This window comes from Lutra lutra, chromosome 9, assembly GCF_902655055.1.
Source record: "Lutra lutra chromosome 9, mLutLut1.2, whole genome shotgun sequence".
NCBI classification, from domain to species: Eukaryota; Metazoa; Chordata; class Mammalia; order Carnivora; family Mustelidae; genus Lutra; species Lutra lutra.
Window position 1 is genome coordinate 39,532,601 of NC_062286.1, and position 26,025 is coordinate 39,558,625.

General features: G+C 43.5%; 1 protein-coding gene across 2 annotated transcripts in view; it reads right to left on the reverse strand.

Moving 5' to 3' along the window:
• SMYD1 (SET and MYND domain containing 1) overlaps positions 1–23,777 on the reverse strand; it is a 43,526-nt gene extending 19,749 nt beyond the window's left edge. For both annotated transcript variants that reach the window (XM_047745898.1, XM_047745897.1), the window contains exons 1-3: positions 23,299–23,777; positions 5,235–5,414; positions 931–1,144 (exon numbers count right to left, since the gene is read on the reverse strand). In XM_047745898.1, coding sequence (XP_047601854.1) covers positions 931–1,144; positions 5,235–5,414; positions 23,299–23,435 — 531 coding nt within the window. In that variant the 5' untranslated portion in view covers positions 23,436–23,777. The remainder of the gene's footprint in view (positions 1–930; positions 1,145–5,234; positions 5,415–23,298) is intronic.
• Positions 23,778–26,025: the final 2,248 nt, after the last annotated feature.

Below are 26,025 nucleotides of genomic sequence, written 5' to 3' on the forward strand. Positions count from 1 at the left end.
CGGCTGCTGAGAGTTCAACAAAATAGAAGACTCGGTCACATTCTGGAGATGCGTAGAGAGTCTCCTATTCTCTAGGTCACTCCAAAGGACCCTCGAGATAAGCACCCTGGGGGAGTACCGTACTTGCTAAAATGCAAGGCCACCTTGGAAGTTTTGGGTAGTTGTATTCTATACAAAGGCCAAAGACAGAAATGTTGGTTCTGAGAAGTCTCCTCCTTTTCCTGTATCTGGGTCTCACATGAGTCTTCTCTGGTCTCTATCTTGGTCTCTCTCTCTCTGCCCTGCTCTGCCTGACTTAGTGTGTCTGTGTGTGTGTAGGGGTGGGGGTGTTGTAGGGCCTAAGCCTCCACCACCTCTTAGACTCTTAGGGCTACAAGAGGTCTGGCTTTGCTGTTCCAAGACAGCACTCTCCAAAAGTCCTTCCTCTCCTCTCCCCAGTGTCCACAGCCCCCAGCTCCAGGCTTTCCATTACCCTGTCCACCGTGTCTGGGAAAAGGAATGATCTCATTTTCAACGTGACTGGTGGGCAACAAGGGATAGTGATGGGTCTTTGTTTTCAATACGAACAGGAGAAAAAGTAGAAAGTACAGATAACCAAGAGGGTAAATTTCTATCCAAATCTACCATTTGGGGATAACAAATAGTTTGTGTGTGCGATGCCTGCTTCCGAGAGGGAGGGAATGACTTCCTAGTAAGGAAATCCAGAAATCCAGAAATCCAGAAAGAAAGAAAGAAAGAAAGAAAGAAAGAAAGAAAGAAAGAGGGTGAAAGTTCTTTACTTTGGGCCTCTGTCCCCTCCAGTCCTTCTCTCAGCCTCCCCTCCCACTCTGCCCTGCAGGCTCTGAATAGGTCTTGGCAGACCAATCCCAGCAGTCACCACCACTGCCCACCCCCCACCCTCAGCCTCTGCGACGTCATGAGGAACTGTACCACGCCGAAGATGTGCGAAATGTACTGCATGCTGAACTGCTGGCTCTGGGGCGGCCAATACTGCAAGAAGGTGTCCACGTCCACCCGCAGCTCCTTCTGCTCCTCCTCCCCAAAGTGCTCCACGTGGTTCTGCAGGCCATCCACAGCGACCAGGCAGCCCTCGGTGAGCCCGGTGCCCTCTCTCTCCACCCGCCACATGATGCGGGCCGCCAGCCTGTAGACAGGGGCAGGGTTAGGGATGTCCCGACGCAGTGGTTCGTTCCAGAAGCACTTACTGACTACCTACTGCGTGCCAGGCAGTGTTGAACTGTATAGACGGAATTTCTTTAATCATGGAGCTTTTCATAGAGGGGGAGACCCAAGTTACAAATGGAAACTAGTGCTAAGTGCTATGCAGAGAATAAAATAGGGTCATATGATAGAGAGTGGCTGGGGAAAGGGAAGCCATGGTGATCAGAAGAGGTGACGTGGAGGGGGAGCCCCGGAGCTGAAAATGGAATGAACAGAAGGAGTGGGCTCTGGGCAGAGGGAGAAGGAGCAGTAGGCACAAAGACCCTGAAGAAGGAACGAGTTTGACATGATAGAGAAACAGCAAGAAGGCCAAGGTGGATGGAGCCTAGGGAGTGAGGAGTACAGAGCAAATAAAGGTAGAGAAGTGGGCAGGAACCAGGGCTCATGGGGTCTCTGAGACCATGAAAGGGGTCTGGGGACACTGAGCTATGGCAGCCTGGTCTCTCCTGATAGTATGGCTCACTGAGATGGGCACTGGAGAAGGAGTCTAATAGCCTGGGTTCATGTCTGTTTCAAGTTACTGTATGACCTTGGGCAATTCATTTGAACCTCCCTGAACTTAGCCACAAGAGGGATAATACACATCCCCTGATGGGGTATTTGGAAGACAAAGTAATGTGTTGGATGTCCACATGTGTGTGAACTTAGAGTCTTAGTGCTTAGGGAGAGAAGTGGGAAGACAATCCAGGTAGGGAAACAGTATAAGCAAAGGCTCGGGGGCAGCCAGAGGCTGGGCATATGCAGGAAGCAGGGAGGGACTGGCCTGGCTGGGACATAGGGTTCTGGAGGAGGAGTGGAGGTAAGGTGGGACAGGAGGGAGCCCTAGAGAGCACAGGGCATTGAGTGAGACAGGCGTGCACTTCACCTTGAGTGCAGTGAGGGTCTCCTTGTTAACTGACCACAAGATGAAGCCTATGACTGAGGGACATTTGGCAACTCTCAGCTACTCACTGAATGCATGCTGGCCAGGCACCTGCAGGGGTCTGGTGGCCTAAGGCAGATCTGTCCCTTGAGGGACCCCCTTGGCAAAGAACAGGCCTGCTTCTCCTCTTGTTTGGATCACAGAGTTATTTCTGCAAAGATGCCCTGCTGGGCATCCCAGGTGCTTGGGAACCAAGGTATCCCCACACGGAGCTCAGGACAGTACTGGAGAAAATAAGGTTCCGGCAGAGTGTCTGTTACCTCCGAATATTAGGGAAAGGGTCACAGAGCTTAGAGAGTAAAGACAAATGGGAAAAAGATTTCAACTCAGTATCGGAAGATATTACCAACTGGGACTGTGCAGATAAAGTGAGTGAGCTCCCCATCACGGAAGGTAACATTTACTTTGGGCTTGAAAGACTAAGTAGGATAGTGAGGAACTATTTGCACTTCCATGTTTACTGCAGGATGATTCATAAGAGCCAAGATATGGAAACAACCTAGGTGTCCATCAGTGGATGAAAGGATAAAGAAGATGCAATAAACATATATAATGGAATATTATTCCGCCACGAGAAAGAAGAAAATCCTGCCACTTAAGACTGCATGGATGGGGGGGCCTCCTGGGTGGCTCAGTGGGTTAAGGCCTCTGCCTTCGGCTCGGGTCGTGATCCCAGGGTCCTGGGATTGAGCCCCGCGTCGGGCTCTCTGCTCAACAGGGAGCCTGCTTCCGCCTCTCTCTCTCTGTCTGCCTCTCTGGCTACTTGTGATCTATGTCTGTCAAAGAAATAAATAAAATCTTAAAAAAAAAAAAAAAGACTGCATGGATGGACCCACGAGAAAGAAGAAAATCCTGCCACTTAAGACAGCATGGATGGACCTTGAGGGCATTATGCTAAGTGAAACAAACCAGACACAGACAAAAACTGCATGGTATCTGCTATATATAGTATCTTAGAAAGAAAGAAAGAGAAAAGAAAGAAGGACGGAAGGAAGGAAGGAAGGAAGGAGAAAAAAGAAAGAAGTCAAACTCACAGAAACGAGAAAAGTGGTTGCCAGGCTCTGGGGAGTGGAGGAAACAGGGAGAGGCTTAGTAAAAGCACAAACTTTCAGCTCTAAGATGAATAAGGTCTGAGGATCTAATGTAAAACATGGTGACTATAGTTGATAACACTGTATTGTATCATTGAAATCTGCTAAGAGAGTAGAACATAAAAGTTCTCACTTGAAAAAAAAAAGGATGGATATGTTGGGTGATAGACGTGTTAATTAACTAGATGGGGGTGGCGTCCTTTCACAATGTATACATATATCAAGTCACCATTATGTACAGCTTAAATATCTTATAATCTTATATGCCAATTATATCTCAGCAAAGCTTTTTTAAAAATTAAAATAAGTAAAATAAAATTGCAAAAGAGCATTTTTGTTTGTTTGTTTTAAAGATTTTATTTATTTATTTGACAGAGAGAGAGAGAGAGCACAAGCAGGGGGAGCAGCAGGCAGAAGCAGAGGGAGAAGCAGGCTTCCCACTGAGCAGGGAGCCCGATGTGGGTCTCAATCCCAGGACTCTGGGATCGTGACCCGAGCCAAAGGCAGATGCGTAATGAAGGAGCCACCCAGGCACCCCAAAAGGACAATTTTTTTAAAGAAGCAGGAGTTCAGCAGGTGAAACTAAAGGGGATACGAAGGTTGACTGAGCCATTTCATTTTGTAGTTTCTTAAAAATTTCTAGGATATGATCATTCCATTCTGTACTTTATCTTCACACCCTACAAACCTGGTGAAAATGCTCCCAATTTCACCTTCCACTTCTCCTCTGCTCTCCACTCTCACTTCCCAGCACCAACCCGCAGCCCTACTTGGCAGTGCAGGCCCTGAGATTTCTGGCCTTAGCCGCCGGGGTCACCAGTAACAGTTGCAAATGCCTTTCCCATGTAATGAGGATAGAGGGCAGTTTGCACAAGCCCAGGGACTAGCGGGCTGTGGTGCTTAAAAAGCTCTGCATTTTTTTCTTGGTGTGCCTCTCTCTTTCTTTCCCTATGGTCTTTTGCTTTGTTTCTTAAATTCCGCATATGAATGAAATCAGAGGGTATTTGTCTTTCTCTGACTTATTTCATTTAGGATAATACTCTTTGAAAAAAATAGTCATTAGCTCTATGTCATTGCAAATGATTTCATTCTTTTCTATGGCTGTGTAATATTCCATTATATATATGTATATGTATACATATATATATATAGTATACCATTGTATATATATGTATATGTATATATATATACAATATATGTATATACTGTATTCCAGTGTGTGTGTGTGTGTGTGTGTGTATATCTACCACATCTTCCTGGTCCATTCATCAGCTGATGGACACATGGGCTGCTTCCATAATCTGATGATGGAGGATAAGCTGCCATATAACCATGGAGAACACACTGATGGCTACTGGCGGTGAGGAGGGGAATGGGGAAAAGTAGGCGATGGGGACTGAGAAGGGCACCTGTTGTGATGAGCACCGGGTGACGGGAGGAAATGTTGAATTACTACATCGTACACTTGAAACTCATACTACACTCTCTGCTAACGAACTATAATTTAAGTAAAAACTTTTTTAAAAAAGCTCTGCATTTTTTCTCAAAGGCAGTTGCTGCTATTGAGTTCTAGCTCGTTTGGCCAAATCTTGAGATTATTTTTTTAAAGAGAAACCAGAAATCCTAAAAAAGAAAGAAAGAAAGAAAGAAAGAAAGAAAGAAAGAAAGGAAACCAGAAATCCTTATTTTTTTTTAATGTGGCCTTTCCCAATTTTTTAAACATTGGCAGGTCAATTAAAAAAGACTTAAACCCTAGAGAGCCATTGAGAAGGGGTCTGCCGCCAGCTCCAACCAGTGGTTGTGGACTGGAATGGCTGCTGCAGACATCCAGTTCTAGATGGGCTCCCGGATGCAGAAGTGCCCCTCTCCAATCTCTTTGAGGCTCTATCCTGACTTGCACACAGCCTGGCTTCCTTGGGCCTGGGAATGCTTGTTACTAAGGCCTTTCCCCACCTGACATTTGGGAATCCTAAGTACCACCCCCAAGGCCCAGCTCTGACCTGATGTTCTCATTGGGCACCTTCCCGTATCTCTTGATGGCCGAACACTCATTCTTGTGGTTCAGCCAAGCATCCTTCTGGCACGTGCGGTCACAGTAGTGGGCAAACTTGCACTGTCCACAGCGATGGAGCTTCGCATCCTGCCTCTTGAAGCAGGTGTGGCACACGAAGTTAACCAGGCTGGAAACGGAGGGAGAAACGGGTGACTGGGGTGGCACAACAGAAAAGGAATGCACTAGACATTGGGCCCCATGTGGGAGATACTATTGCACCCTGCTTTATAAGCCTTTCAATTTAACTCAGCGAGTGTAGATTTATGACCCCTATTTGGTTGGCACTGGGAATACATAAGCCATCAGAGTGACTGAATCTGCATAAGGAGGCTAGGATAGTGGACCCATGGGGTGTTCCTGGAACACACTTGAACAGACACTTGAGGAGCCCAGGAAGTCTTCCAGGCCAAGGGACTGGGTGGAAATTCCTTATGGTCCCCCTGCCAAAAGCCACAGGTCACTGGCACCACAGCATGGGAGGGAGTACTCTGTGTGACATGAACTTCTCATTCTTGAAATGCAGTGACCCTTTCCCTGAAGAATAAAACTCATATCTACAATATGAGGGAACATGAAACATGATACATTTTACACAAAATGGGGTCCACACATTGTGATACATGTCACAGTTCTGTGCGTTTTGCAAGAGTAACAATTACAAGGTCACTGATGTCACTGAGGTCATCCACTGTATTTTCCTGGCTCAGAGAGTGAGTGGCAGTGAAGAGAAGTTCGTGCCTGCTCACTCAGGAGGAGAGGGGGAGAGGCATAGGCAGATGAGTTTCCTTACCCCATGCTCCCAGCCTCCAGTGTTCCCAAGAGAGAGCTGTGTGTCTCCCAGATGGGGGCTGTCTTTCAGGCAGAAAAGGGTATAGTTAGCATGAAGGAAACGTACTTCAAGACATAACCTAACACCCAGAGTGAGTGAAATCTGGTATGATGTGCAATATCTCAGTATCTCTGCAATGTGGGGAAAAGAAATCCTGGCCCCTGAAGCAGAGAAATGATGAAAAGAAGTTCAGCAGTACGCACAGAAGCACGGAGCTTCCCGGGGAAAATGGGTATGTAAACTCAGGCTGGACTTTATAGTCTAAAGAGGGATCCAAAAGCATAGGAAAATAGGGGTTTTTAGAATCATACGTTCTAGAGCCTGAAAAAAAAAAACTTCAATAAAACAAACAAGTACAGAAATCCCTTGTGTCCATCCCTGACCAAGCCTTTTTGAAATTCCCATAGTAAAAAAGAGTGCACTGCTTCCAAGAAGAGTTAGTCCATTGTTGACCAGTCCTAACTATGGCAGATTTCCTCTTCGGGATAGGCTTAAATTTGCCTTCCCGAGAAACATACTCCTGTCATCTCATTGAGCTCTCTGGATCCTTGTCCCATGGAAAAGACCTGGGCAGGTCAGTGCTTCAAGAATCTGAAGACCACTGGCGTGACTCCCCTTCACTTCCCCTCTCAACGTTAAATATTCCCAGTCCCTTCAACAATCCCATTCTGGTCTCAGTGTGCCCACAGTGGGTCCCTGCAGCCAAAGGAAGGTGGACACAGCAGGGCAATCAAGCAAGATCCAGTGGCCAATGCCAGGGCAATAGCCCAAAGGCCAAGCCCCATGGTCCCAGGACAGCATCAAGAAATGGACAGACAGGTAGAGAGCCAAGGTGAGGGCACTGCATGGGCTATTACTCTAAGCTAGGTCCTGGGTTTCCTAAAGTCCAGTTTTCAGTCTCTGGGTTGCCAACTCAACACACCACTGTGTCCCCAACTACTATGAGGTGCATTGCTAATAATTGTTATTAACCATGAAGTACTCACAGGCATGGAAGGTTAGTGGTTATTTCTAAGTTTAGAACAGGTTCAAGGTCTTCCCATAATAATGTCTTCCTCCCTCCTCTGCGATAATAATGTCTTCCTCCCTCCTCTGCGATCCCTTAAGCTTTCCAGTGAGAGAGGAAGGGTAGAATTACACTGGCATATTTAGAATTGCAAAGAATCTGCACCCATCATAGCTATGCCACAGAGGGTATTCCCTGTTTGAGAAGGTCATCTGCCATGAGCTCTCCAGCAGAGCAGAACACACCGGCAGGGACCCTGATCATTTAATGGTGTCAACAAAGCCCTAGAGATGGGAAGCTATAAATTTCTCACATCTGCCTCAAGTCAAGATAGCATTCTCTGGCAGGCATGTGAAGTTCATCAGCAGAGACTGAACTGCTGAAGAGCCCAAGTAATTTGGATTCCAATGAGGCTCCAAATTCTATTTCCTGGCCACTAAAGGTGGATGGTGGGTCACAGTGCTTTATAATTATGGTACCCAGAACAGAGTACAGTATCACATTTCCTGGATCTGAACATTGTGATTCCATTAACTCTTTCAGCAAAAAAATTCACAGTTATTTAAGATCAAATGACAAATCTAGACACCAGAACCTCCCAAGTTTTCTTAAAGGTGCTGCAGCCAAATCAAAGCTTCCCCCAATGTGTCCATACAATGTTGTGTTTTTTAAAATAGCTTTGAGGTATGACTGACATACCTATCCAAAATCTTTAACTTTATAGACTCAGTCATATGCACATACCTGTGAAACCATCACCATGACCAAGACAGTGAACCTATCCAACACTCCCCAAAATTTCTTCATGACATTGAACTTTTTTAACCTGAAGTGGGGGCCTTCCCCTTTATCCCTAGCTGATAGTATTCCAAATGGTCCAGACCACTTTGAACTTTCATTCTGCCATCACTTCTATCGGAAGATGATACAGGGCTAAGAGCAAGTCTTAGGTTGGGAAGAGGAAGGAGGAGCAGACGCCCACTTCTGGGGTCTCAGGACCCAGAACAGGAATACAAACCCAAGGCAGGAAAGAAAGGAAACGGTGAGAGAGGAAAGAGAAGCAAGCACAAGCATGCTGGTTGTCACTTGTGACTTGTCACATGGAGTTCCATGCCTATCTGCTCTAGGGGTGCCATCAGGGAACAACCCCACATTGGGACTGCTCTAGCATTTTACACCCAATTTTTAGATATTTTTAGACTACTCAAGCATAATATCCTCAATATACTCAAGCATATATATCCAGATATATTCACATTCATAGACATATTTCATGTGGAAACTGAAATTTGCACCTACCAAATATTACACTTTGTAGTTCCTGCACTATTTCACTCTTTCACATTTTAAACAGAACCACAAACTCCAGGTGGTCACCTAGAATAACAGAGAAGTTCTGCTGCTTCATCTTTGTGGGCTCCACTTATTTCTAATATATTTAAACTTCAGGAAGACGTAGTAGCGCAGGAGCTGGAGACATGAACCATGGCCAAGCAACGGAGAACCTTAAGAACTTGCTCTTGCAACAAACACGTGGTGGGGGGGCATGGGTGTTAGGTGTCGACCAGATGACTGAAGAGTCCTCTGGCTTAACCTTTGGGCAAGATACAATATTTATTGAAGGGTAAGTGATTTTAAAACGTGCTAATTTGAAGTTTATGCAAAAACAATTGTTTTGAACTGAGACCAAGGTAGACTCCCCTCCCCCGCCCCCCCACCAAAGAAGAGTATTGTATCCTTGACATTGTTTAGAATTACTGATGCACGGTGACAATTAAAACCAAGTCTTTAGTTAGGTTTTTAAATGTCAGTTTTGTTATTGTTTTTAAATTCTGTTTAGACAACACCCCCTTATGGTCTGCTCTAGGGATGGACCTCTGGCATTGCCTTCTCCTTGGTCCACGCTGCTTATAAAGCTCAAATTTTCTTAGCCTGGCTCGAAGGGAGGCAATACATCTGTACTGGAACCTGCCTCCAGGATCCCATGAACTGACCCACTACACTTCTAATGGGGCCTAATTATAGAATAATCTACCTGCCATGAACGATAGCTATAATACGTTCACACGAAATTCTAGTGGAAAGTCCCTCGTGCCTTCTAAGTCACTAACAACCACTCTGACCAGGAGAAGGCTAGAGACAGAGGCCCCATGCTGCAGCATAAAGACACTCCAGACCGGGTGTTAGAGAGACCTCTACAAACACTATACAATCAATTATCGGTCCTTAATCAATTCAACTATCAGTTCAACATCATGTCACTATCATATTGTCTCATGACAGTCTTTACACTTTGCTATAATGAATTTTTATTACTTCTCGTAAGAAGAACATGTGATTAATTTGAAATGATTATTTTTTTCTCGTAGTGAACTCATAGTGGGTTCCAGATGTTAGCCACCAAACTATCCAAACTATTTTCTACAGGCTCACACACTTGTTTTACAATCCATCCTACAAGTTTTCTAGGGCCTAGAGTCAAGTTTTATTTATTTATTTTTAAAAGATTTTATTTATTTATTTGACAGACAGAGATCACAAGTAGGCAGAGAGAGAGGAGGAAGCAGGCTCCCTGCTGAACAGAGAGCCCCATGTAGGGCTTGATCCCAGGACCCTGGGATCATGACCTGAGCCGAAGGCAGAGGCTTTAACCCACTGAGCCACCCAAGCACCCCTAAAGTCAAGTTTTAAATCCTGGTGAAAAGCATTGTGAGTTATCTCCTAATTTAAATCTCCTTGGGGGGGGGGCGCCTGGGTGGCTCAGTGGGTTAAGCCGCTGCCTTCGGCTCGGGTCATGATCCCAGGTCCTGGGTTCGAGCCCCACATCGGGCTTTCTGCTCAGCAGGGAGCCTGCTTCCTCTTCTCTCTCTGCCTGCCTCTCTGCCTACTTGTGATTTCTCTCTGTCAAATAAATAAATAAATAAATCTTAAAAATAAATAAATAAATAAATCTCCTTGGGATAAGGCCGACATTTCTCTCCAACACCTCACCTGCCACTAAGGCTTAGCCCTAAGGCTGGAACCGGGAAGGAGGAGGGGGTGGGTGTGAAGCAGAGCTGGGCTTCTTGAACATCAGTGTGCATACACATCGCCAGAGACCTTGTTAAAATTCAGGTTCCAGTTCAGTAGCTCTGCAGTGGGGCCTGAGATTCTGCATTTCTAACAAGTTCCTGGGTGATGCTGAGCTGTAACTTTGAGTAACAGGAAGGTAGAGATGGAAGAAAACCTGCTCCTTCCCATAGGGTATGCACGGAAGTGTCAGGAAGGCAGGAAGGAGATTAATTAAAAAAAAAAAAAAATCCTATCCCTCTGGTCTCCATCTCCCTGACTGATGGCAGAAGGGGTATTATGGAAGGTCAGACCTGGAGTCAGTCAGAGCTGGGTTCAACTCCTGATTCTAGTAGCTACCAGCTGTGTGACCTCAAGCAGGTACCCTAAACTCTCTGAGTCTTTGTCTCCTTATGTGAAAATGGGAATAACAACACCTAGATCTTGAAATCTTTTAGACAGATGAACATTACTTGTTAATGAAACATGCTTAACTATTTTAAGAAATTCAAGCAAGAAGAAAATTACAAAGAAGTTCCCAAATCCCACCACTCTCAGAGTGATTTTGAAGATGAAATGAAATGTAAAAGAGCCAGCTCAGTGAGCCTTGAACAAGATGAGGGCTCAGGAGCTGTCAGCCTGGTCCACCAGCCCATCTGCCATGTGCGGAGGTCAGGCCAGGTGATCTCAGAGCTCCTGCTCTCCTCCAGCATCTTCTCAGGCAGCCGCCAGCAAGGAAGACCTCCCAGCTAGAGGGGAACCCCCATAGGAGGGGCAGGTAATTCTCTAACAGAAATACCTCCCCTCCTACTTACTTTCCCCAGTGAGAAAGAGAGAGAGAGTATCCGGAAGACAGGAAGTCCAAAACCGCTTTTTGGATTCCAAGAGAAAGATGCTTCCTCCAGTCAGCCTTAGCCAGGAGACCTTTGGGAAGTCCCATTTTTATTCCGAGGCCCTTTTTCCAGTGCTTGTAGAGAATAGTAACTCCCATTTTCACAACACTCTGCCATTTTCAAATAGATGTTATAAGCAATTCTCCTCTGTTAAACCTTCACAGCAACCCTTTAGAATAGTGACCACAGTCTTTCCAGGGATATTATGCTTATAGGAGTTCCAGCTGCCTCCACTGCGTCCAGCACAGAGGACAAAGGAAGGCGCCAAAGCCCACCTCTGGGCTCTGCCTGCAGCCCCGAGCATGCTTTGCCCTGGCCAGCCGGCCCTGCTCACTCCTTGCTCTGGAGTCTGTCCTGGGTTATATCATCTGTCAGAGTCAAGAGGCTGGACGTGCAGCTGCTACTCAGCTCCTTGTATGGAAACAACCAGTTACTGGACAGATAGATGCAAAGAGAAGGTGCCTGCAAGGTGGACAAGCCTTCCAGAAACAGCCAGAAAGGACTGAACCAACAACTCTGGCTTTTTGGACTCCTAAAAACTCTCACCCTGCCAGGGGTTCTTCCCTCAAAAATGGAGGGGAAGGGGCATGTCTTAAAGAATACTCCATCCCTCAAGTACCCAGAGGATTTTACAATATTTTCAATTCCTTCTTTCCTTCCTTCCTTGTTCTTTCCACTCTACCTTCCTTTCACAAGCCTTTATGGGCATCTACTGTGTGTTGTGCCTTGAGCTTGGTAACAGAGGGCCTTAAAGATAAACAAGACACAAGGGCGCCTGGATGGCTCAGTGGTTAAGCGTCTGCCTTCGGCTCAGGTCATGATTCCAGGGTCCTGGGATTGACCCCCTCACTGGGCTCCCTCCTTGGCGGGAAGCCTGCTTCTCCCTCTCCCACCCCCCACCCCTGCTTGTGTTCCCTCTCTGTGTCTCTCTCTGTCAAATAAATAAATAAATTCTTAAAAAAAAAAAAAAAGATAAACAAGACACAAACCTTGCCTTTGAGCAGTCCCCAGGCTGAGCTGAGGCATAAACACATGTAGGGCATGCCTAAGGCATGCCATCCAGGAGTGCAGACAACTTGCTGCAGGGTTCAAGGGAGAGAGACCGAACTCACACTGAGGTGGGGGAGGCGAGGAATCTGGGAAGTCGGTCATCTGTGAGGGAAGGAGGCACTGTTCTAACCCACTAAACATGGGCTGAGTTTGTACTCAGAGAATGTCAAGTTCTTCCATGGAGAGGCACTGGCTTGAGTCAAGGCATCCATGTGGGGGACACAGCATGTGGAGGAGACAGAAGTAGCTATCTCACAAAACCATGGGCTACACCACACCGGGAAATGAGCAGTAATTTGCTGGGTCAATGCTGGAACAATGACCAGACACAAGGAGAGCTGGAATGTTACCCTCAGTAGTATGTCCTTATTCTGCAGGCAAAGGGGAGCCACTGAAGACTTTTGCAGAGTGGAGACACACACCTGGGGCTGGGAGATTCATTTTTCATTTCCTGATGCCATATACTTAATGTTGTTTTTAAATGGCCCATGTCAGCCCATGGGGCATCGCTGGATTAATGTCTGTACTCTACATACTTCAGCATAAGAAGTTAGGTGATACTACTTCCTTAGGTCAGATATAGGTATTGCCTATTTATTTTTTAACATCTCTTCCTTAGTAAAGTAGCAATTCTCAACATTTTCTCTGCCACAACTCACATGATGAAGTTCACACACCCCACTTGGATCTGTCTGCATTTCCCACACTGGGGCTGTGATCGTGCCCCACTTCCCATGCTCAAAACACGTCTTCAGATGCACATAACTGAAGATGACATTGTTGTGGGGACAGCCTGGATCTAATTATAATGAAAAAGCAATTATTCTCAAACTTCCACATCTAAGGGTTAGTTCATGAAATTGAGCAATACAGCTTATAACAGGTCATTTGACATTTCACTGTGTTTTGTCTCTGCAACTAAAAATGCCAAACTAAAGACATATTTCTTTTTTTTTTAAGATTTTATTTATTTATTTGACAGAGAGAGAGATCACAAGTAGGCAGAAAGGCAGGCAGAGGGAGAGGGGGAAGCAGGCTCCCTGCTGAGCAGAGAGACCGATGCAATGCGAGGCTCCAGGCTCGATCCCAGGACAGAGACTACGCATGACCTGAGGAGGCAGAGGCTTACCCCACTGAGCCACCCAGGCACCCCTAAAGACATATTTCTAAGGGTGCCTGGCTGGCTCAGTCGGTGGAGCATGTGACTCTTGATCTCAGGGTTGTGAGTATAAGCCCCATGTTGGGTGTAGAACTTACTTAAAAATAAAACAAAATAAAGACATATTTCTAAATCTGCTATGGTTATCCTCAACACCGAGTGTAAATGTTTAACCACTGTAAATTGAATAACAAACAATGATTCATTCATTTTCTGAACTAATTGTTCAGGAATTTCCTTGATCCCTTTATTTTTTTTTTTTTTAAAGATTTTACTTATTTATTTGACAGAGAGAGAGATCACAAGTAGGCAGAGAGACAGAGAGGGGAGGGGAAGCAGGCTCCCCGCCGAGCAGAGAGCCCGATGCGGGACTCGAACCCAGGACTCTGGGCTCATGACCCGAGCTGAAGGCAGAGGCCTAACCCGCTGAGCCACCCAGGTGCCCACCTTGATCCCTTTATTAAATGATTTCCATTTATAGCAACAGTTGCCCTCACTACCCACCCTACCAGCTGTTATCAGATTTAAGGCCACAGTGTGTTGGTGTTTAAGCCACGTTAATCCCGGTGTTCCCACAGGCCCACATAGTATTACAGTGGCTAAAAGCCCAGCTGTCTCCAGTGGACCTGAAGCTCCTAACTGCTCCAATTTTCAAAAAGCCTGACTGGCATTAATTTCTTTTAAAGTACTCTACTTTTTCTTATGTTCTTACCTTTGTTTTTTTCCTATACACGAATGCATGATCTCCTGGGCACTTTCAAGTCTTGCAACAGAATAAGGATCCAGTTCAGTTTCTATTTATAGAAATTTTTTTTGTAAAAATCCACTATCCTTGGGGCGCCTGGGTGGCTCAGTGGGTTAAGCCTCTGACTTCAGCTCTAGTCATGATTGCAGGGTCCTGGGATGAGCCCCATGTCAGGCTCTCTGCTCAACAGGGAGCCTGCTTCCCCAGCTTTCTCTGCCTACTTGTGATCTCTCTCTCTCTGTGTCAAATAAATAAATAAAATCTTTTAAAAGAATGCACTATCCTTGATCCTTCTTTTTTTCTTTTTTTAAGGATTTTATTTATTTACTCGACAGACAGAGATCACAAGTAGGCAGAGAAGCAGGCAGAGAGAGAGGGGGAAGCAGGCTCCCCACTAAGCAGAGAGCCCGATGTGGGGCTCGATCCCAGGTGCCCCTATCTTTGATTCTTCTTAACATCTTCTGTGATGAGTTGGATTAATATGCAATTCATCTTATTGGTTGTGATAGGCTTAATGATAGCCCTCCAAAATCCCCAAAGGCCCCCCTAAAATTCCCAAAAGCCCCCCACCCCGAGCCTGTGAATATTTTATACTACATGGCAGAAGGGACTTTGCAGATGTAATTAAGATTAAGTACCTTGAGAAGGGGACACAATCCTGAAGTATCCCGGTGGGTCCGATGTGATTACAAGGTTCCTTTTAAGAAGGAGGAAGGAGGTCAGAGGGGGGAAAGGATGCTATGCTGCTGGCTTTGAAGATAGAGCCCAGGTATACAGGAAGCCTGAATGGAGAACAAGGGGAGATGGAGAGGAGAAGGGAGTTGAGGGAAATTGGAAGGGGAGGTGAACCATGAGAGACTATGGACTCTGAAAACAATCTGAGGGTTTTGAAGGGGCGGGGGGGGGGTGGGAGGTTGGGGGAAACAGGTGGTGGGTATTAGAGAGGGCACGGATTGCATGGAGCACTGGGTGTGGTGCAAAAACAATGAATACTGTTACACTGAAAAAAAAAAAAGTCTAAGAAACATAGCCCTATGGACCCATTTTAGATCTCTGACCTTCAAAAGTGTAAGATAAGGGGCGCCTGGGTGGCTCAGTGGGTTAAAACCTCTGCCTTCGGCTCAGGTCATGATCCCAGGGTCCTGGGATTGAGCCTCACATCAGGCTCTCTGCTCCGCAGGGAATCTGCTTCCTCCTCTCTCTCTCTCTCTCTGTCTGCCTGCCTCTCTGCCTACTTGTGATCTCTGTCTGTCAAATAAATAAATAAATAAATAATCTTTTAAAAAATTAGTTTTTAAGCCACTAAAATTTGTGGTAATTTGTTATAGAAATGGTAGGAAGGGAATACATTGGTTCGTTATTACAAGCACTTTTCTTCCTGGGTAATCACATGTATATTCCTGTTTTTTACCTATTAGTTTCTGGATCTAACCCTTCTCAGGTCCCAGAACCAGACTGATTGTTTTGAAACTGATGGACGGGTACCATTTCTTGCATTAAAAATAAATATTATTAACAGGACTGACAAGAAAAGAAGAAATTAAGTAGGCAATGCTGGACCCCACTTTTCAACACAGTGAAAAGTGATGGCTGGACAAGATCCCAGGAATCTCAGTCCTGCCCTATGACTCGTCTGTGTATGACGTGGGCATGTCACGTCACTAAGCTGTTTCCCAATCTGTAAGAGAGGATTGAATATACTCAATGGATCTCAACCTTCTTCTGGGTTGAAGATTTCAAAAGTGATGCAAGCTGGGACGCCTGTGTGGCTCAGTTGGTTGGATGACTGCCTTTGGCTCAGGTCATGATCCCAGAGTTCCCGGATCGAGTCCTGCATCGGGGTCCCAGCTCCATGGGGAGTCTGCTTCTCCCTCTGACCTTCTCCTTGCTCATGCTCTCTCTCATTGTCTCTTTCTCAAATAAATAAATAAAATCTTAAAAAAAAAAAAAAGTGATGCAAGCTATAGACTTTATCTCCAGAAGTAGAAAGCATGGATGCACATCCACATAAACTTTGATCCTCTAAATACAGGTCTCTCCCTAGCTAAGGATCCATGAACCCAAAAGCTAAATGCGCTCTAAATTCATGATGTCTAAGATTGTTAAAAAAGGAAACATTACACAGTATTTTTGGCTCCTAGAACTGCTCATGAGTACCATTTCCATGCCCTTTCTTGTGTTTAATGCTAAAATAAAATAATAATCAGAATAAGCTCCATTTCTATATTAGCCCAGCACCCCTCTGGTGCTGCACTGGAGTCCTTCACATGTACTGAAGAAATCATATAACCCGTAGAATCTCATGCTAGACGGGATCTTCAGGGCCAAATGACCAAATTCCCCTCTATTGCCTGACTCCTCATGGACATCATCTTTGCCAGGTTGCCATCAAGAACGACACAACCTTGAAAATAGCCTTTCCATCTCCAGACAGAGGGCAGCCCTGGTCTCGTTTAGGCAATAGAGGCTCAGTGTCAAGGGTCTAAAAGCTTATAGGTGACCTAGGAAAAGGTTTGGGACTTATACTACTTTTGAATAGTCCCAAAGTTTTCTTAAAACAAACAAACAAAAAAACAAAAAATGCCAAATGGAAATTAATAACAATTCCAATAGCAAAGTTATAAAACTCCATTCAGAAATGGTAAGCAAAAACTACATTTTGATATATTGTGAGGTGGTAAGTACCTCTAAAGGTAAAGGTTTCCAGGGCTTACTTAGTTCTTAGATGGCTTGAGCTCTAACCAGCACTACCCCTTCCACACTTCATTTTGACCCGAAATATGACTCTGTAACTTTTTTTTTTTTTAAGATTTTATTTATTTGTCAGAGAGAGAGGGAGAGAGAGCAAGCAGAGGCAGACAGAATGGCAGGCAGAGGCAGAGGGAGAAGCAGGCTCCTGCTGAGCAAGGAGCCTGATGCGGGACTTGATCCCAAGACGCTGGAATCATGACCTGAGCCGAAGGCAGCTGCTTAACCAACTGAGCCACCCAGGTGTCCCATGACTCTGTAACTTTTGCTCAGGGTGCTTCGTTCTCACACTTCTGTCAATCAAAAAAAAAAAAAAAAAAAGTTCAGAACCCTCTTTCTTCCAAACAACAGTCCATTATTTGTAGATGGCTATTAGAAGAAGCTCTCCAATATTACTGTAAAGCATGCTTCAAATTCCTATCCTGGTCAAATCTGATTCCACACCAGATTGGCCCTGAATCTATTTGGTTGTGGGTTTGTTTGAAGATGATGATGGTGGTGGCGATGATACAATTCTATTCACAGTGTGGTAAGGCATGCCCCATGGACCTTGGTCTGTAGGTCAACTAGGTTAACCAACTGATTTTATAGTTTGAAAAGGATGGAGGTTTCACTTCAGAGAACTGGAAAAGTCCTTCCAAGACAAAGCAGCAAAAAAGATAAGGCCTTAATCTTGCTGAACGCCTGAGTCGCTCTTAAGGCTAAAATCATTTATCTTCTCATTCCCCTTGACCTAAAATGAACTAAATAAGCTATAAAAAGGAAAGTGAAAGAATGCAATGACAATAAGTAACTAAAATAAAAATAAACTTTAAAAAAAGCTTGGATATCATTTAAAAAGATATATGTAAGATAGAAAAATGAATAGTTTTTAAAAAATAAAAGACATGAAAAACTAAAGAAAGTCAAAAGTAACTGAGGACAAGGGGTGCCTGGGTGGTGCCTCAGTTAAGCATCCAACTCTTTTTTTTTTTTTAAGATTATTTATTTATTTATTTATTTATTTGAGAGACAGAACCAGCAGTGGGGAAAGGCAGAGGGGGAGAGAGCGTGAGAAGCAGATTCCCTACTGAGCAGGAAGTCCAACATGAGGCTCTATCCCAGGACCCAGAGATCGTGACCTGAACCAAAGGTGGTCGCTTAACTGATTGAGCCACCCAGGTGCCCAAAGCATCCAACTCTTGAACTCAGCTCAGGTCCAGATCTCAGGGTTTTAAGTTCAAACCTCACACTGGGCTCCACACTGGGCGTGGCATGTACTTAATAAATAAATATGTTGATTAATTAATTAAAATAGAAGTAACTGAGAATTACAAAAGAGGTAAAATCAAAAGAGGTAATAAATCAAAATGATGCAGAAGGAGTCAACCAATTTAGAAGTTCTGAATGAGCTATGAGCTCTATATGAGCTACACATATAGTTTTCAAATGAGGGCATCAAAAGAAAATAGACAAATCACAAAAGAAGGAAGGTAATGACCAATAAATGTATTTTTTAAAAACCTTTCACCTCCCTAATAAGACAAAGATTGAAAACAAAATAATACTAAAAAAGTTTTTATAGATAAAATATAAAATATAAAAGTCAAAGTTAGCTCTCTGTGTTGGCCAGTGCTGGGATAAGGAGGCAAATGCTATATCGCCTGTGAAGAAAACTGGTATAATAATCCTCTTTGGTGGGGGTGATTTGGAAATCTATATTAAGAACCTTAAAACTGTCTTTTGAATCCAAAACACATCTAGGAGTTTATCTTTAATAAATTATCAGAGATGTATGGAACAATCTATTAGGAAAAGGAGGAAACAACCTTGATCTCCAAAATACGGCACTTGCTGAAGTGATACGTAACAGTCAATAAAAGGAATACAATGTAGTCATTAAATATGCTCTAGGAGGATAATAATGGTTTGAAAAGTTCCTCACAACATATTTTAGGATACAGAAGTTACATAAGAACCCACTTTTGTGAAAGGAAGAAATGTGTACATTAATTACATTGAATCTAAGATACTGTCAATTATTAAATATATCATTTTTTTGCCATTAGGAAACAAACAAACAAATGCTCCCAATTAAACCATGAGCCACAGATTGTAGGATACATCATGACTTCAGAGATGTCAAAATTAAATATGTATCCTAGAATTAATAAAATACTATATTGTGTCATATTCCTTTCATTGTAAAATAAGCTGCCCCCCCCATTTTAATACAGTCTGTTAATTTTAGGGAAGCATTTTACGATCAAGGTATACATTTAGTGTAGTGTTTCTCCCACCACCACCACCCACCTACGAATCATTAGGATCAAGAAAATATTCGATATGGATCATATCTGCATAAAACATTTTTAAGGAGCCAATTATACTTCACATAAAAAACGACACAAAACAAACAATCATAAGGATATATGCCAGAATATTAACAGTAGCTTTCTCTGAATGTTAAGGTTGCAGAGAATTTTTCTTTTCTTTTTTTTTTTTTTAAAGATTTTATTTATTTATTTGACGGAGAGAAATCACAAGTAAGCAGAGAGGCAGGCAGAGAGAGAGGAGGAAGCAGGCTCCCCGCTGAGCAGAAAGCCCGATGCGGGGCTCGAACCCAGGACCTGGGATCATGACCTGAGCCGAAGGCAGCGGCTTAACCCACTGAGCCACCCAGGCGCCCCGAGAATTTTTACTTTCTTACTTTGGTTTTCCTATAATTTCTATATTTTATTAAAAAAGCTTAAAAATCTGAACAAGACAACACCATGAATTCCCAGATTAGTCCAATCTCATGGGTTCCTATTCTCTGTCCTCCCGAAAACTGGGCACACTCAGAGTAGAAAGCACGAGGAGTCGAGAGCAACTAGCAGTTCATCTACCACCCTTGGGGGTTCATCCACTTTAAAAGACCGTGTCCATGAAAGACAGCTCCTTGGTAAATTGATCTTACCCACCTACTTCACCTTCATTCCTTTCCAACACCCAATCAAACCTCTAAGAGAGATGGCAAATAGCTCTTCTTTTCAATGCCAGTTTTGATGGATTAGTAAGGGCTTCTTGGAGCACCCTGATAGAAAAACTCCTTAGGCTAAGTTGGAGTTCAAGAAGGAGTTGCCCAGTTGATTAACTATACCTGGAAGGGATCTCAGTAGTCTAAGTATTACATATGTGCCAGCCCTGAAAAGATTGTCTCTACTTTATTCTTGCTCCTTTATCTTTAAGGAGACCACTTATTTTTTCCAACCAGTAAAATTCAAGAGATCCTAACCAGACTAAGGACTATATTATAAGGGCCTGGATTGTTGCTGTTAATGCTAAACTAAGTCCATCCTAACAAAGACAATGCAAACTTGCAAGACAGCCTACACACTAGGGCATTATATTTTAAAGCTGAGTATCACATACATTATGATCGGGTAATTTTCACTCCTGGGATACACACGTTATGTATCTGTTTACCAAGAAATAAAATAAAAAATGTCCATTGCAACCACTTGCAGAAGAATGGAAAAATAAAGTGCGGTACAAACCGACACTTTAGTAACACAAAACCATAGCATGAATAAGAAAGCTAACATTGAATGACAGAAGCAAGTGGCATAAAGTCATATGTGATATTACACCCTTGTTTCAAAGATCAAAAATAAAACACAAAAACTAAATCATAAATTGTTTAGGAATAGGTACACATGTGATAAAACTATTAGTCAAAAGCCAAGGGAATAATAACATAAAATTCAAGATACTAGTCACCTTTGTGACAAGCCGGGGATCGGATAGGGAAAGATAAAGATGCAATATAATGGCATGCTCTAGTTAAGCAGGATGATGGTTTCATGGGTGCTCATTTATTATGTTTCCTAGATGTTCATTTATTGTTACGTTTCATAACATTCATACATACAATATAAGTCATGTATTGTTGGAAAGAATTTTCATTTAATATAGCACTCAACTAAAAAAATAAAATCCTTCCTCCTGTTTATGTTTGGAGGGTAGGGTAGAAAGCCTGGCTTGCAATAACATGGATTAGAATGTGCCTCTTCTGTGAGTCACTCAGTCCTACCTCCCCACTTGGGTTTCTCTTCTACAGAGGCTGAGTCTCACCAGGAGGCTAAAATGGGAGGACATGATGGGCAAAGGTTTCCTTTGCTGCCTCTCCAGGCTGTCCCAGGTACACCCAAAGAGCAGCCCCTTCATCTTTGCAGGGACAAATTTGGGAAAAATCACTTTTTAAAAGTATCTCTTCTAGATTTTTTTCAATCATTTTAAAGATCATTTACCCTAATAATCTCAGTTTTTATTATTATAATAGTAATATAACATTTTGTTAGCATGTAATCTCAATGTACACTAAAGTTGTTTTGTAGTTACAACTTCAAATGAATGATGATCTATTTACAGTAAGAAACACATGTAAACATCCCAAATGTTCAGTCATAAAGAAGTGGTAGGCAGCCATTAAATACTATATTATGAAGGGAATTTAGTATCAAAGAAGCAGCTAAATTATTAAATGTAAAACATCATTGTTTCTATAATAAGATCCCAGCTGTGTAGTAAAAATGAAACCTATGTTTTAAAATAAGCTGGAAGGACATATACAACAATGTTTAGGGTTAGTATCTTTGTGTGAAGATATGTATTTTTATTTCTTAGTTTTCCTTTTTTTTTTTTTAAAGATTTTATTTATTTATTTGACAGAGAGAGAGCACAAGCAGGGGAAGCAGCAGAGGGAGAGGGAAAAGCAGGCTCCCCCTTGAGCAGGGAACCCAACCTTGGGCTCAATCCCAGGACCTTGAGATCATGACCTGAGCTGAAGGCAGAAGCTTAACCCACTGAGCCACCCAGGTGCCCCAACTCCAAACATTCTTAAAAGGGATACTAATTGGCTATTAGGGAACTGGAGGCACCCATGGAAGTATCCTATATAAGGCAATGTGGCCATTCAGTGGTAGCACCAAGATCAGAGTTGAGAGTTTCCCAGCTTTTCAGTCTTAATTCCAAATTCAAATGACTCCTCAACTGCACTCATCTCCAGCCATGAAACATACACATGTAAATTAATCAAGTAAGATAAGCTCCCATTGAAGAGGTATTACTGTCACCTCAGCCCCCCTTATAGTCCTCAGGTGACAGTCAGCCATATATTCCATTTACTGCCTTCTCCCTAAAGTCCTGGTACACAGGATAAATGAAAAATCTGAATACTAATCAAATTATCTCTGAAAAGCAGTGCCCATTCTCAGGATGGTAAATACACTGAGCCAACCACAAAGCCTAGATTGTCGGAGGCCATCTTGATTCAGACCATACCAATGTGAGACAGGTCACCCCATCTTTGGGCTTGGAGAATATTGTTATAATTTAATCACTTGGCCGTTTGTTTGTTTTTTTCAATAAAGATTTAATACTAATTTAAAAGTTTGGTAGTCAAGTAGAGACATGGTTGTGGGGAATGGGGATGTAAATTTAATGCAGCTGCTTTGGAGAGCCTATTAAAATAGAAATAGCACACTTTATGGCACAATTCCTCTTCTAGCCATATATCCTGAAGAATAACCACACACGTGTACAAGTGGGCATGATCAAGGATTTTAACTGCAGAAATGTTTGTTTTTATGAAAAACTGGAAACCACCAAATGTCTCTCAAAAGGGAAGTGGATAGATAAGTTTTCATGTATTTATAGGGTAGAATATCTACAGCAGTTAAAATTGGCAATCCACACAGCATATGGGTCAACATGGATAGATCTACACGTGGGTAAAAGAAAAGATCTTCAAGGATTTAAAATAATTATCTATAGACTTATAGTTTCCATAGACATATCTAAAACATGTTGTTTAGTGAAAAGAGTAAGTTCCAGAATGACATTTGAAGTATGACACCACCTCTGTTAAAAAAAAAAAAGACAAACTACAGCTATACATTTCTGATAAATGCAGATATACGTGCATCATAGTACAAGAACATTCTTGAAGGAAACACATTAAAATCATAACAGGTATTACCTCTGAGGAAAGAGACGACTGGGGTTAGCGGTGGGAGACGTAAAAAGGGCTTTCCGTTTCATTGGTGATACTCTAATTTTTCAAATGTAAATGGATTCCAGTGTTGTATATTTACAATTGATTTTTTAAAGTCTCTGCAATTACTTTATGCTCTAATATATTGATTCTACTCAAGAAGCTAAAAACATGGAGCCTTCTGTAAGAAAATGTTTCCTACAGCACCACACCCACCTTTCCATTCCCCTTCTCTCTGCCCTTCCCACACACAGCACACCCATTCAGCCAAGTTCAACGGGACTGTGAGAAAGTACCCAAAGCCTTTGTTCACCTTTACAACCCTCCCAGGGACCAGAGTAAATCACATTAGCAATGACTCTTTGCAGAAAAAGTGATGCCAGGAAACAGCTGTCAGAAGTGCCATTTTGTTAAAAATGATCACATGGATTCTATCCCTTTCCCTGATGATTTTGAGAGCAAAGGATTTTAGACCCACACCAATAGAGAAAAGGCGACACCGCCCCACATTTCATACCTGTCAAAAACCACTGCGGAATAAGCCCGCTCAGCGAAGATGACATCCGCAGCCCAGAACTCCTTAGTGGCCTTCAGACCTCTGCCCTTGCCCTCAGAAGTGAAGACCTCCACGTTCTCCATGCTCCCTATTGTCATCTCAGAGTCCTTTAGGCAGCTCCGTGGGTATTTCACACTCAGCCAAGTCCCTTGTCCTTGCTATTTCAGCACCTTCAGCATCCCAAAGAGCAAGCCTATAAATGGACAAGCACCTCCCCTTCCCTACCCCCTCTCAGCCACTGGGGCCTCACCTCCCCCTCTGCCGTGTTTCCTGGAGGTGGGAATGGGGCAGGCAAGATGACAGTGATCTGACAAGGGTCTCATTCATCACCCAGCAAAGCTGACAAGGCAGAAATGACCATGGGCTGGTATGCCCCTCGAATGGGGATGGAAAACTTTGAAAAATTCCTTTGCAAGAAGCAGATCAGTTCCAGATGGCAGTTGTGCTCAGCTTTAGTTGGAATAGGGAGCACTTGGTCAGTAGGGTATTTTTAGCAGCCAGATGCCTCTGTCAATCCAAAGCAGACAGCTGAAATGGTCCAAGAGAAGAGGTGATGCTTGCTGCTCTGGGAACTTTCAGCTGTCAGGGCTTATACTTTCTCAAGTGTGATGGGCCCCTTGTCTCCCTCCCTCCTCCCCCATAGGCAGACTGTTTACAGAATACAGCAGATGCCAAACTGACCCCCTTGGCAGATACATAACAATACTATTTAGGCTCCTGGAGGCATCCCTCTTCTCCAGTACTATCTGGTGCTCCCACAGCACCCCCACCCAGGGCATGGAGGCCTGGGAGCTCCCTGATGATGCAGGTGTGCTGGTAGAGGCTGTATTAGAGAGAGGAGGCAGACTTTGAAAAAGAAAACACTCATTTCTATTTTTTTATCAAATTTCCCTGAAACATGTATCTGCTCCCCAAAAAACACCAACATCCTCTTTCTTCTTTCCTAGGAATGAGGACATGGGAAGGGAAATTCTAAAACGTCCATTGACTTAAATTCCACTGTTCTTTTTTTTTTTTTTAAAGTAAACTCTGCACCAGATGTGGGGCTTAAACTCACAACTCAAGAGTCATATGCTCTAGCGACTGAGCCAGCCAAGTGCCCCTAACTGCCACTCTTCTTGATTACGAGACAGCTGATATTAAAGTTGAAAAGACAGGGCACCTGGGTGGCTCAGTCATTGGGTGTCTGCCTTTGGCTCGGGTCATGGTTCCAGGGTCCTGGGATCCAGCCCTGCGTAGGGCTCCCTGCTCAGCGGGGGGCCTGCTTCTCCCTCTCCCACTCCCCTGTTTGTGTTCCTTCTCTCGATGTGTCTCTCTCCGTCAAATAAATAAATAAAATCTTAAAAAATAAAGTCGAAAAGACAAATACCATATTATTTCACCTACATGTGGAATCTAAAAAAGCAAACAAAGCTGAAACAGACCCACAGATACAGAGAACACATTGGTGGCTGCCAGAGGGGAGAGGGCTGGGGGACTGGGCAAAAGGGGAAAGGGACATGTGGGATTCTGGTTATGGGATGAATAAGTCAAAGGGATGAAAGGTCCAGCACAGGGAATACAGTCAGTGGTACTGTAATAACGTTGTGTGGTGACTGATGGTAACTGCACTCATGAGCATAGGGTAACATACCGAGTTGTCAAATCTCTACATTGTGTGCCTGAAACGAATATAACATTGCACGTCAATGCTACTTCAATTTAAAAAAAAAAAACAAAACAAGGGGCCCCTGGGTGGCCCAGTCAGTTAAGCAGCTGCCTTTGGCTCAGGTCATGATCCCTGGGGCCTGGATCAAGCCCTGCATGGGGCTCTCTGCTCAGCAGGGAGTATACTTCCCCCTCTCTCTCTGCCTCTCTGATTACTTGTGTTCTGTGTCTGTCAAATAAATAAATACAATCTTTTTAAAAAAATAAATAAATAAAATCTTAAAAAAAAAACCAATGTTGTTTAAAAAAACAATTAATTAATTTAATTTAATCAAGTTAGGTTCCCCAGAGAGTAAACATCACATGTTCCCAATGGGGGGGAATAAAAAAAGATTAAAAAGGAGCTCTTCAATCCAGGTTAGCTTCAAATGAATACCTGGACCCACACTGCCTGGCAACTCGGGCCTTGCAGCAACAGGTCTTCACTCAGGAGCCCGTGGCTCAGCCTGGGAGGGATTAGATTGTTCTCTAGACACCATACCCCTGGAACAAGTTCAGCCCCAGCCAAGGTCAAGAAAGAAATCTAGCTGCCCCAAGTGAGAAAGAGAGGGAGCATCAAACCTAATGCTTTATTTATATCTGCGAGTGTCAACCTTATCAAAGCAAGTATTATATTAAAGTGTGGTAGACCAAACAAAGGCCCCCAAAGATGTCCAGGTCCTACCCCCCAGACCCAGGAATATGTTACCTTACATGATAAAAGGAACTTTGCAAATGTGATTAAGGATCTTGAGAGAGAGAGATTATCCTGGATTATCCAGGTGGGCCCAATGGAATCACAAGAATCCTTATAAGAGGATGGCCGGGGGTCAGAGTCAGAAAAGGAGATATAACAATGGAAGCAAGGGGATAGAGTCAGAGGGACGTTTGAAGATACTATATTGCTGGCTTTGAAGATGGAGGGATGTGTCATGAGCCAAGAAATACAGGTGGTCTCTAGAAACTGGAAAAGGCAAGGGAACGGCTTCTCTCCCTAGAACC